The 12,407-nt window shown below is 41.7% G+C and overlaps 1 protein-coding gene across 2 annotated transcripts; it reads left to right on the top strand.

Moving 5' to 3' along the window:
* The first annotated feature begins 223 nt into the window (after positions 1–223).
* On the top strand, positions 224–10,480 carry rbb4l (retinoblastoma binding protein 4, like). 2 transcript variants are annotated; one of them, XM_064327062.1, is made up of 12 exons: positions 224–429; positions 1,836–1,980; positions 2,086–2,231; positions 3,295–3,468; positions 3,719–3,834; positions 5,084–5,244; positions 5,558–5,684; positions 6,365–6,442; positions 6,931–7,010; positions 7,551–7,608; positions 7,851–7,961; positions 8,857–10,480. In XM_064327062.1, exons 1-12 carry the CDS (start codon positions 414–416, stop codon positions 8,923–8,925), a joined length of 1,281 nt encoding a protein of 426 aa, XP_064183132.1. In that variant the 5' UTR covers positions 224–413; the 3' UTR covers positions 8,926–10,480. The 2 variants fall into 2 exon arrangements, with proteins under 2 accessions (XP_064183132.1, XP_064183133.1); XM_064327063.1 differs by having other exon boundaries at positions 225–429; positions 6,934–7,010.
* Positions 10,481–12,407: the final 1,927 nt, after the last annotated feature.

Raw genomic sequence — 12,407 nt, 5'->3', positions numbered from 1 at the left:
CCCACTCAAACGTTAGAAACAAATACCTTACAGATTCTGCTAAAAAGTATGTAAACAATGATGAATTGTTGATATAAAACACATCCGAAACAATGCGAAAAAGTGATTTTTTTTTTACATTTATGGTCACCTTTTATATATTCACAAAAAATGCATTTTGATAACATGCAATAAAGCAGGACTATCAACTGCGCATGAGCACAACATAGTTCCTCTGGTCATCTAAGCGTTTCTGCGCATGCCCCGTGAGTTCAATCGGAAGCACGGATTGAAAAACAGCGGGCTGAAACAGGGTGGTCAAACTAAAACATACTTAAAGATACATAGGAATCGAAGACGGAATTGTTTTCCGTCCGGACAAAATTATCAATTGTTGATTTTCAACTTCATTCGTCTCCAGCGCACACCAAGAAATGGCGGACAAAGAAGGTACAATGAGCACGCCTTTTCTGCGTGCGGTCCAGCCGGCGTTGTTCTTTGCAAGCACTCTAGCTAGCTAGCTAACGCTTGCTGGCTAACATGAAAAATCAGAACATTGTCAATGCAAAAATGATCTAGTTATCCGTTCGGTTAGCCAGGTAGCAGCAAGTAACGTTGCAGTAGCTAACGCTAGCTAGCTGGATTATTCACTTAGCCAGCAAGGTTTGTAGTGAATTCATGTAACGTTGAGTGCCGTTCTGGCATTTTATTGTCGATGCGATATAAACAAACAAGCTGCTAATTAACAGTAGCTTGTATCTCTAGTTAGAGTCTTTATGGGTTTTGCAAAACGGTGGCGATATTGGGCAGTCTTTCAGCTAGTTAATGCTACCTATAGTATGTGTTTGGTGACGTTAGCTAGCTAGCTATGATCGTATGCGTCTCTCACATTCTACGCAGAATGTTTCTGTTTCAGCCATTTTGATGCAATGCTCTGACAGCTAGCAATGCTGCATACTAGCTATGTCTCTAGCTAATGTCGTAATGAGCGTATTTTTGCAGTATGGAAGTAGCTAACAGGAAAACGAGTTTAAGTTGTCTAGTGAGCTCTGTGTTCCTGGTTTGTGTTCTCCTCAATATTGTACACCGCCCATCGCGTGCAAGCTGCAAAAACATCCTTCTTGGGGAACGAGGGGTCGTAAAGACAAGTTACAGAAAATCGTTTATTTTTTCATTCCCGATGCTTTATTAACTATTGCATGAAGCGAATAAAAACAGTGTTTCGCTCCTTTATAATGTAGGCATCGCACAGCGAATGCTAATAAAGTAAAAAAAAAAAAAACAAATGTTCCTAAGCAGCTGTGATATTGAAAAACAGCGGAAAAAGGAGTCGGTAAGAAGAAACTTTAGTGAGGGTCGCAACCTGTCGATTCATGATTTCAGCGGAGGAGTAACCAGCGCAGTATAAAGACACTGTTAAACAGTTTGACAATATACGAATGCGACAACGAATAACTGCTCAGCATCCAACAACCTATATTTTCGTGTTCTGCTGCGGTCCTGTTCACAGTTACCTGATTAATTATTACAACCAGTCTCTTTAGTGGCCAGTGCTCAATAACAATCGAATATGGTTCCTATGGTTTTAGAGCATCATGTAGAATGTATTATTTTGTTTTTGCAAAATACATGACTGAATTTGAGAGAGTGAAAACCTCTTATGAACCTTTCAAGTAAAATTGTTATTTCCTGTTTTTGTTGTGAATTTCTTTCGGGCACATACACGCATATTTCTGCAGTTAGCACCAGGGTTCTACATTAAGGTTACCCCATGCATGATCTGAGATAATTGCACACACGATCGAGCAGTTGGTTAATTGTGGCAAGCGTGCTTACATAGTTTCTCTCTCTTCCAGTGTACGACGATGCCGTGGAGGAGCGAGTTATAAACGAGGAATACAAAATATGGAAGAAGAACACGCCTTTTCTGTACGACCTAGTGATGACACACGCGTTGGAATGGCCTAGCCTCACCGTGCAATGGCTTCCTGACGTCAGCCGGTATGGCATCGCCAAATAAATGCGTTCAATTGTACATGCTGCTTCCACTTAGCGTTAGAACCATATTCGACTGACAATGTTTGCGCCTTTTTTGCCACTGTTCAGGCCAGAAGGGAAAGACTACGCTATCCACCGACTAGTGTTGGGCACCCACACATCTGACGAGCAGAACCACCTGGTCATCGCGAGCGTCCAGATCCCGAACGATGACGCACAGTTTGACGCCTCCCACTACGACAGCGAGAAAGGAGGTGAGTGGTGTGGGATGTTTGAAATGCTATCTCAGAGGAGCTCAGTACAAAGTGAAGCCAACGTCTTTGCTCTGTCTCTATGTAATTTAATTTGTCGTACTGTCGTGTAATGCATCATATCTTGTTGGCACAACCATGTGTACATTCATTATACATGTACATTGGAATTCTTTGTTACACAAGCCAGTTTAGTTTTGTTAGGTGTGGTCATAAAAACTTGATATTTCATGTCAGTTTATTGCTGAAATGTAGTTTTTCTCTCTCATTAGCAGGTAAGCCCATCCTCATCCAAGATGTAGTGAGACTGGCTGTTTGTTTGGAAGGCAAACGGCATCACGGGCGGGGATTGGAGGGAAGGCTGGTCATTTTGAAGTGAAAAAAATTGCTGGGTGAAGTATTCACTTAAAGCAGAATGACTAGACGTCCCATTATCAAATCAAGCTCAGTTCTAAAAGTATGAAAATGCTTGCATCTTTCCAGTCTGGCTGTGGTTATCAGTGCTGTTGAAATGATTTGCTATGGTGTTTAAAACAGAAAAAATATCCATTCAAGCTAGATGAACTTGATGAGTGGATGGCTCGTAGTCACATATTAGCAGAGAAATCATATTAATTTTCTGGCTAGTTACATGTAATAAGCAAAGATGAACCAATACTGCATCTTGACTCAACAAACCATGAACTAAACATTTATGGGCTCACTAGCCTATGTATGCAACATCCCAATATTATATCTTCATTTGCTACCTAATGCGTTATATCCATGGTCTCCCTCTTGCGCCTGTGATGGCACTTAACATGAGGTTGGTTTATCTACTGACTAATACCATTGGTTGTGACTTATGATATGTTCTTGTTACTGCTGTCTGCTGTTATGCAAGTCACTGTAAAGGGGTATCTGGTAAATGTTAGTGTATGTAATGCAACCTGCCTCAATGTTAAATTTTCAGTGAAACAAAGCCGTTTCTCTTATGTGGTTCTTAACTTCATGATCAGTATACATGCATAGTGTGAAACACTGGGGCAGGTCTGGCTGCAGGGTTTCTTACTATAGTCTCTGTTAGAATTTGGTGGATTTGGCTCTGTGAGCGGAAAGATCGAAATCGAGATCAAGATCAACCACGAGGGAGAAGTGAACCGGGCCCGCTACATGCCCCAGAACCCCTGCATCATCGCCACCAAGACGCCCACCTCCGACGTGCTGGTGTTCGACTACACCAAGCACCCCTCCAAGCCAGGCCAGTAGTTCTGCTTTCTGTTCAAGTCTGCTACCGGGAGTTTTGGCTAAAAGTGTTAATGGAATGCACTTTGCCTTTGATGTTTATCCTAGGCCATCCGTTCGTGTGTTTGTGTGCATGTGCGTATGCATTTGTGTGTGCGGTTGTGTACATGTATGTGTGTGTGTGTGCGCGCGCGCGTGCGTGCGTGTGTGTGTTGTGTTTACGGCGTTGTTGTTGAGTTCCTGACTGGCGCTGTGGCCCCCTGTAGATCCCAGTGGCGAGTGCAGCCCAGATCTCCGGCTGCGGGGGCACCAGAAGGAGGGGTACGGCCTGTCCTGGAACCCCAACCTGAGCGGGAACCTCCTCAGCGCCTCTGACGACCATGTGAGTGTCTGCAGTGCGTCATTTTTTCCCCCAAACTGCTTTAGCACAAACCACGTCTCGTAGCAACAGACGTTCGGAATTGATTCCATTGGTCAACACGATCAGAGCGCTGGCTTAGTGTGCCTTCGCATTGTAATAATATGATTAGAAAATAAATTTGAAAATAAGGCCTTATGATTTTGTAAATGGTATTTCCCTCCCCACCTAATTTTCCTACTCTGTGCTATGTTATTAACTGCTTAATATACATGGACTAAATGTAATATGAATCTAAATGTACATTTTGAAGGATCCATTCCATGGCATGTCATTTGCAGCAATCAACTCAACAAGACGTCTTCAAATACAGTTGACAGTCAGATCAATTCGCGGTAGAGATCCAAGGAATTCTAGCCAGTCAGCACGCGTTAAACTATATGCAGTGCAGTAAATTGAAAAGACCAAACTCCAAGCACAAACAAGAATGCAGCATACATTACATGGCAGTTTAATCAAACGTCTTCAAATAGCAAATCGCGGTAGAGATCCAACGAATTGTGGCCGGCCTGCACGCGTTAAACTGTACTTAAAAGCTTAAAAGACCAAATTCGGCGCCGCTACTCGAGCCCCATTTAACCAATCATCCTGTTGACCAGTGCAACTACGGGGCGTGGTTTGCGCTATAGTGGTTTGGGGAAAAAAATGACACATCTGCAGCAGACATCTTGTGCAAAGATACACACACACACACACAAATCATGACACACACGCACAGACACATACACACACACATTCACACACACCTGCACCCACATACACAACACAAATGTTTATTAACACATGCATAACACGCACACACACAACATGAACATGTGCACACACATACACAACACAAATTTGTATTTACACACACATAACACATGTACACAAACGCACACACAGACAACAGGAACACACAAGCCAAATGCGAACACACATAGGCATCACAAATGCATTTACACACACACAAACATACTCACAGACATATACACTTTCTCATATACACATGCCACATGCATACACATCGCAACAAACATGCACACACATTAACCAGTACATACATGTGTGTGAAAACACAGCTGCATTCTCTTTATTCTCAAAGCACTAGTTAAACTGAGCTTGATCATTGGGAGAGAGAGTTTATTGTTTACTGCCTGACTAAGGGACAACCTAGATATGCTAAATGTATATTGTATCTTACGTTGTATCATTTCATTTTGGTTTTGGCTAGACAATCTGTTTGTGGGACATTAGCGGAGGACCGAAGGAGGGCAAGATCGTGGACGCGAAGACGATCTTCACCGGGCACACGGCCGTGGTGGAGGACGTGTCGTGGCACCTGCTCCACGAGTCGCTCTTTGGTTCCGTGGCCGACGACCAGAAGCTGATGATGTGAGCTCCCCAGAACATTAGCTCTGTTCAACTGTTTGCAGCTGTTTATTTTCCTGCCCTATCCCGTTGGCTGTGACCACTGTCACATCATTTAAACGCAAAACCAAAAAATGCAAGTGTGCACGCTGAAGAAGGCACTGTTTTTATATCCCTGAATAAATTGCTTGGCAGTAGATGTGTGGACTGGCTGGTTAGTCGATTTTACAATCTGTGAAAACTGACATGTATGGACATTGATGTTGAGAAGTTACAAGGTCCAATATGGCTCGATATGGTAATGGCATCAGTTTAAAATATTTAAAATGTTCCACAGATGGGACACTCGTTCGAACAACACTTCCAAGCCCAGCCATTCGGTGGATGCTCACACCGCTGAGGTCAACTGCCTGTCCTTCAACCCCTACAGCGAGTTCATCCTGGCCACTGGCTCTGCAGACAAGGTGCTTGCTTACTGCTTCTTCTCAGCACCACAAGGCCACACTGCACATAACTGCACACACTACTGTGTACACTGTATGCAACCAAAGCTGTGTTATAGCTGCAGTGCGCACAACCTAGGCTGTGTTATAGCTGCAGTGCACGTAACGTAGACTGTTATAGCTGCAGTGCACGTAACCTAGACTGTGTTATAGCCACACCACACACAACCTAGGCTGTGCTATAGCTGCTGTGCTCACAACCTAGTCTGTGGTTGAAGGGTAATAGTGTGCACTATAGGGCATGCAGTTGGTATTGTGGAAAACTGTTGTAATCTACTAAACTAGAAGAAAAACAGCATTGATGTTCCTTAATCATCTCTCTTAGACTGTTGATGAATCATCAATGTTGTGTAATAAATAAAAGCCCACATTTACTTGCAATCATTGAGAAAAGCTCCAGTTATTTTATGCTCCAAATTAGCATAAGAAATGTCAGCATGTGGTGGCCACTAAAAACTACACCGAAATAAAATGTTTACCATTTCCTTGGAGCGCAAGTGCTTGTTCTTGTTCTTCATTCCCTCGTATGACACTTAAACCGTGGACCTTACTTGGAGGCCTCTTTGGTGTGTGGTTGTGTATTCCCTCCTGTGGTGATTCCTGATGTTGTTCGGCTCTGAGTTTGGCCTCTCTCTCCTCAGACGGTGGCTCTCTGGGATCTGCGTAACCTCAAGCTGAAGCTACACTCCTTCGAGTCGCACAAGGACGAAATCTTCCAAGTATATATTCCACTGAGCATGAATTGGCTTCTTTCCCTTGTCTTAAGACATTAACTCCAGTGTCATAAAATACAGGAATTTATGCGCCCTGTTACCTGTGTATAGTTTGTAAATGTGTTGTGCATCATCTCTGAATGCGATGCTGTGATGCTTGTTCATGAAGCAGTTACTCATTTTTTGGATCAATACCATATGCACAGCTAAAACCTCTAGTTATTGCTAATACTAGTATTAGTACCACTACTAAAAATGAATATACATGCTATATCTTGGTTTACCCAGGGTAAAGAACGTAGCCCTACTATACGATGGATTCCTATATTTTTTCAGAGACAGTTTATCACACACCATGTATAGACAAGCCTGACACAATCATAAACCTCAATGAGGGTATTTGTAAACGAAACATTATGTATATGTGTTTATTATTGAATCGTGTTCTTGTGTTGGACTTTATTGCACTGACAGTGAATTACTGATTTCTCCGGCAGGTGCAATGGTCCCCTCACAATGAAACCATCCTGGCTTCAAGTGGAACAGACAGACGGCTCAACGTGTGGGATTTAAGGTGAACATTTTAGTCCCGCTCTTTTTCTAATGGCATCATCCTGCTAAATAAAACTTCTAACCTTGCACCTCCTCCTTCCTTGTGGGGTGTGAAAAGTCTCCTCTCTCTTGTCTCCTGTCTAAAATGCACCTGGGTGCCAGGAAGGCCAAAAATGACTAATGAACGGCAGTGGTCTGAGACACTCTGGGTGAAGTTGTTTGCCGTTTATGGAGTGCAGTTGGCTGTGAGAAGCACGTTTGAGACATCACCACCTGTACACATGTAGCTGTTTGCAATTTCCTGTTTTTGGGATCGGTAACATACTACTACTGTTGACACTACAAGTACCACTACTCCCAGAAAAAAGCAATGTACAGGCTGCATCTTGGTTTACACAATTACCTTTTGGAATTCAGAAACTACTTCTAAGGCTCCAGATCATTACCTAACACACATGACTCTTAATCTCCATGAACAGTAATTTAGACTGCAGACTCTTAGTGGACCCAGTGCTGGAGATGTAAGTGGGTGTGACTGGAATGGTTGCCTCTCTTCCTCTAGTAAAATTGGAGAGGAGCAGTCGGCTGAGGATGCAGAGGATGGACCTCCTGAGCTCCTGGTGAGTTGTGACATCACACGCAAGCAAGCTGCTTCCATTTCAAGTTTGATTGCCTGAGCTTAGTAAATGTTGGTTCTTTGATCAGATGTTTGTGCACAGGTATTGGTCCTAGTTTGTGTAATCTGACTGTAGTGGAGAGCTGTCCATGCAGTCTGTAGTAATGGGATCTGATTAAGTTAGGGGGTGTGGCATGGAAGTGAAATGAAGCTTTGCTTTAATGTTTATCTTCCACTCCTGCGCAGTTCATCCACGGTGGGCACACAGCAAAGATCTCAGACTTCTCCTGGAACCCCAATGAACCCTGGGTAATCTGCTCTGTGTCTGAGGACAACATCATGCAGGTTTGGCAGATGGTAAGTGCCAACTGAAATCCCTGGGGTCTGTGAGCACTTTAGAGAGAAGAGCTGGCAGAAAAGTAGTTGAATAATTGTAATTAAAACCATTTGAAATCAATGATGGGAGATTCAGGTATGACACCAAAATGGAGCTATCAGTAACTCACTGCTTTGACCAATTACTTCTGTTCTGTTGTGAAGAGCAAAACCTTTTAATTGGTTCAAATATGGACAAAATGTTTGGTGATGATGCCTCATTATCCTATTGCTAGCTTGCAAAATATGGACTCCCTTCACCAATGACAAAATTGGCTGTAAAACAATCTACAAATTTAATTATGCAGATACTTGACTATTTAAAGTTTGAATGGTTTGAACTGGATTCAGAGTGACAGGATTGACTGTTTCCATTTAAAAACATTTTAGTACATACATTTTTTTGTTGTGGCGAAAATATTTTTGGGGTTATTCTAATGAAGAAAAAACTTTTTTTTCCCCTGACATTATTTCCAGTGCCTGACATTATTACAAGTATGTGAACTGTCTAGCAGTGGATTTTTACTACACATAATTTCAGGTTGGCCACCAATTACAAAAAAAATGTGTAGCATGAACAGTTTCACAACTAATCTGTATTACTGAGGATTTTAGTGATGCATGACAAGCAGCTGGCAGTGTAGCATCTATATTCATTCATAATTAGCCAACTGGGCTTAAGAGGTTGTAGGTTTGGTTGCCAGGTTGAGACTGCTGCTGCAATTGTAACTTTAAGCATTGCGTATAAGCTCAATTGTTTTGGAAAAATACCCAGCTTTTTAAATCTTATGTATAAAAAACTGATATTACATTTCAACAGCTTAATGTTCTCCTAAGTGCTTAACTGCATATGATTCAGTCCCTTTCTCCTTTCCAGGCGGAGAATATCTACAACGATGAGGAGCCAGACACCCCGGCCTCCGAGCTGGAGGGCCAGGGTTCGTAAACCCCCCCCCCTCAAATCCAAATCGCAACCCTGCAGGGCTGAAGGGTCTGTGTAGGGGTTGGGGTAACTTACCCCTCACCTCCCAGGCCCCTGTGGCTGTTCTGGCCAGTCTTTACCTGAATAGATACAGCAGCTCGGATGCTGTCTGAAGGGCCAATGCTGGACTAACTCATGGCCAAGTTTCACCTTTAACTTTTTTGTTTTCCTTCTTTTTTTTTTTTGGTGACGTACATTGTGACATTTCTGTAAGCTGGTCTCAAAATGAACAGTATTTATCCATCTTTCTTTAAAAAAGATACTTTGTTAAACACAGGTGGCAACTTGTAACATTATTTAATGACCTCGGTATTGCAAGCTGCAGTTATTTTAATTCCATCTTAATTTTGGCCGCCACATCAGAAGAGCACATAGCATAATTACCTTCTCCCTCCAGTGTAATTACACATTACACATGTGCAAAACATGGTATAAAAATGCAATAAAATCTTTCGTATCAACTTAATGGAATTGTAAAGTTTTTATAGTGTTAAATGTATGATGAATTGATACGTCTGACAGTGCGCTGAATGTATCTATTCTTGAATTCATATTTCATATCAAATTTGTCTCAAACAACCCCACTCTTGAGCAGTCATAAATACAGTGCATATTGATGCTATGCAAATACTGTGTAGGCATATAAATTAAAACCAAGACATGAAGTAATGTGGAAAAATTCTACAAAATGTTTTATTGAAAAGCATGACAGGACTATCAACATTTTACAATCAAAGGGAAAAATGGGCAAATTTTGAAAAATAAAAAGCTTTTTTTCATCTTCAAAGGATTAAGTTGACTTTTTCCCCTCTTCTTTCACAGTTAGTCTCATGTACAACCTGCAGAGGTAGATTTCTTGCATAACCTGAGAAACAAACTGTGGCATTGCCAAAGAAAGAGGGCTTCAGGAGGTTGAGGGAACAGAGGCTGGGCACATCCACGTCAGTACCATCCATCATCCCTTCACTCAGGTTTTCTAGCGGTCAAACAATCCAAAATGGCGGATAAGGAGTAAAATAAAGAGAAAAAACTACACATTCTGACTGCAGTGGCATTTCTAGAAAATGAAGTACTTTGGGGATTACAGAAAGCCCTCACATTCCAGATGACTGGAAGTTTTAGGTTGAAAGTGTAAGACCGCCTCTAGTAATGGACAGAGGGCATTTTATTTTGTTTCATCCAATTTGTCACTACATTCAATTAATTCTATTACAATTTCATTTTTGGACTGCCCCTTTAATGCATGGGTGTCAGAATCCAGTTCTGGTGGGTCAGTGTCTGCTGGTTTTTGGTGTGTTTCGCACCAGTAAAGTCATTGATTGGCTGAAGAATTCACACACCCTCAAGGCCTTGATTGGTTGCTGACTGAAAGGAAACGTATACCTGCAGACACAGTGGCCCTCTACAAGTTTGACGCCCCTGTCTTAAAGTGAGGACATCCACTGTAAGAAATCACATTTTGTATTTGACCTGGATTGTTCCAGTAGTGTATCAAAGGGGGGTTGAATATTGGGGGAAGGGGGGAAAAAAAACCCCCCCAAAGATGGTAAAGCTGAGCTGCTCATAAAACAAATGATACATGAAACTAAGACATGCAGGCCATAACATCACAGAACTAAAATGACAAGCACAAAGTTTTTAAAGTTTGTGAAGACAGGCCAGACTTTCTTAGTACATGTATTAAGAGGTGAAACTTCTGGAATTGTGTATTACAAAGCATGCGGTCAGTGGAAAACCTACATGCATTTCTTGATATGATTTGTTTCCCAGTATGAAGCTCTGGCCTTACTGTGGTGGAGATGGTTTTTGCTCCCATCCAAATTTGACTGCCAGTTCAGGTAAAGCAGGTTATCATGTACTTAAGGTACACTGCTTTTTACAATTCAAAGATGCAGAAGATCCAGAAACATGGTTGCGTACCATTGCTCCAGAAAATATTTCACCTCTACCATTCGAGACTCAAGTACTATCAGGACGAAGATGCCTGATACCCAATACCCAATGGTTTTAGGAAACGGGTAGCAAGTATGGCTCGTCAAAGCACTTTTTCACCAAGATTTAGAACGGTTGCGGAATGGCAGTCCTGGAGGGGTACGTCTCTGGATTTACAACATCCGAGTCTGACATTACTTATTGAATAGCCCAGTTATTTATGTGCTCTGGCATTTATTAATAATTTCATGATTGCTAAACACAAACAGTTCTTGTTAGACATGTTATTGTGGTCTAATATATGTGTGGCCTATGCTGGTGTATAGAGTTAGCCAATTAGCTAATGGAGCTGGAGAATTTGGCGTAAACATAACCCAGAAAAAGACATGTCCCTCCAGGAACAGGGTCCCCCACCCCTGATTTGGAATAATACTGCTGCACGTGTCTGAGAATGCACTTTGTTATGCCTTCTTCCTGTGTTACAGGTATTAAACACATAGAAGTTCCCGTTCGTGTTCCACAAGGAACTTCACGAGGAACCCAAACTTCAAAACGTTAAACGTCAAAAGTGCAGACACAAATATGACCACCAAATTTTGTGTACTGCAATTGACAAGACATTGGAATTAACGGTATGCGTACTGAGCAAAAATAAGTTTCAAAACAGTTCACGACCAAGTGGTGTCTTAATGCTGGTGATGGAAGTGCACGAGAGAGACAAAACTCCTTATTCATTCAACTGAGGAAAATGTGTTCATATCTATATATAGCATTCTTATATTATGTTTTATTAAAATTTTCATAGTCAAAAGGCCGTAGTGGCTTCAGATTACCCTGCTCAATAATTATGGGAGTATGGGGGAATATATGAGGGATGGTGGTCTGCACAGATATGGGGGTTCATTCCTCTCTGCAGACATTAGATTCTCTCTGCAGTAAGCCTGAGGTCAAGGATCACGGTCAAAGTCAAGTTAGCAGCAATGACATCACTAAGACACTTGAGCAAAATGTGACATTCCACATGTAGATGCAGTTTGTTGTCCAATGCCTTAATTGGTTTAAGAAAAACCATCAATAAGTATAGCATCATAATTGATCAAGAAAGGCCATTAATATGGGTGTGTACATTTCCTTCAGCTACTGCTGATTCAAACCCTGGAATAACCATGTGTACAGAAAGTGAAAGTGGTTACATATTTCAGTGGTCAATGATGCTGCCAACCTGCAAGGGGTCACAGCCGAGGGAACAGTAGCAGTAAAGGGGGTGTGGGGGAACATTGGGGATCAATTCCATTTCAATTCAATCAATTTAGCAAATGGAATTGAAACTTAATTCATGCACTAAAAAATGCCAATAATGTTCTATGAGCATTTTTAAAGAATTACTTGAATTTGAGTCCATTGGCTAAATTCCTCATTTGAAAGGGAATTGATCCCGATCGTTGGTGAAAATTAATCCCCATTTTTCCATTCATGGTTGCCAGTAGAGGTAAGAAGGTAGGAAGGCAAGTTAA

This window comes from Anguilla rostrata, chromosome 3 (genome assembly GCF_018555375.3).
Source record: "Anguilla rostrata isolate EN2019 chromosome 3, ASM1855537v3, whole genome shotgun sequence".
In the NCBI taxonomy this organism is placed as follows: domain Eukaryota; kingdom Metazoa; phylum Chordata; class Actinopteri; order Anguilliformes; family Anguillidae; genus Anguilla; species Anguilla rostrata.
This window is presented reverse-complemented; position numbering and strand designations above follow the sequence as displayed.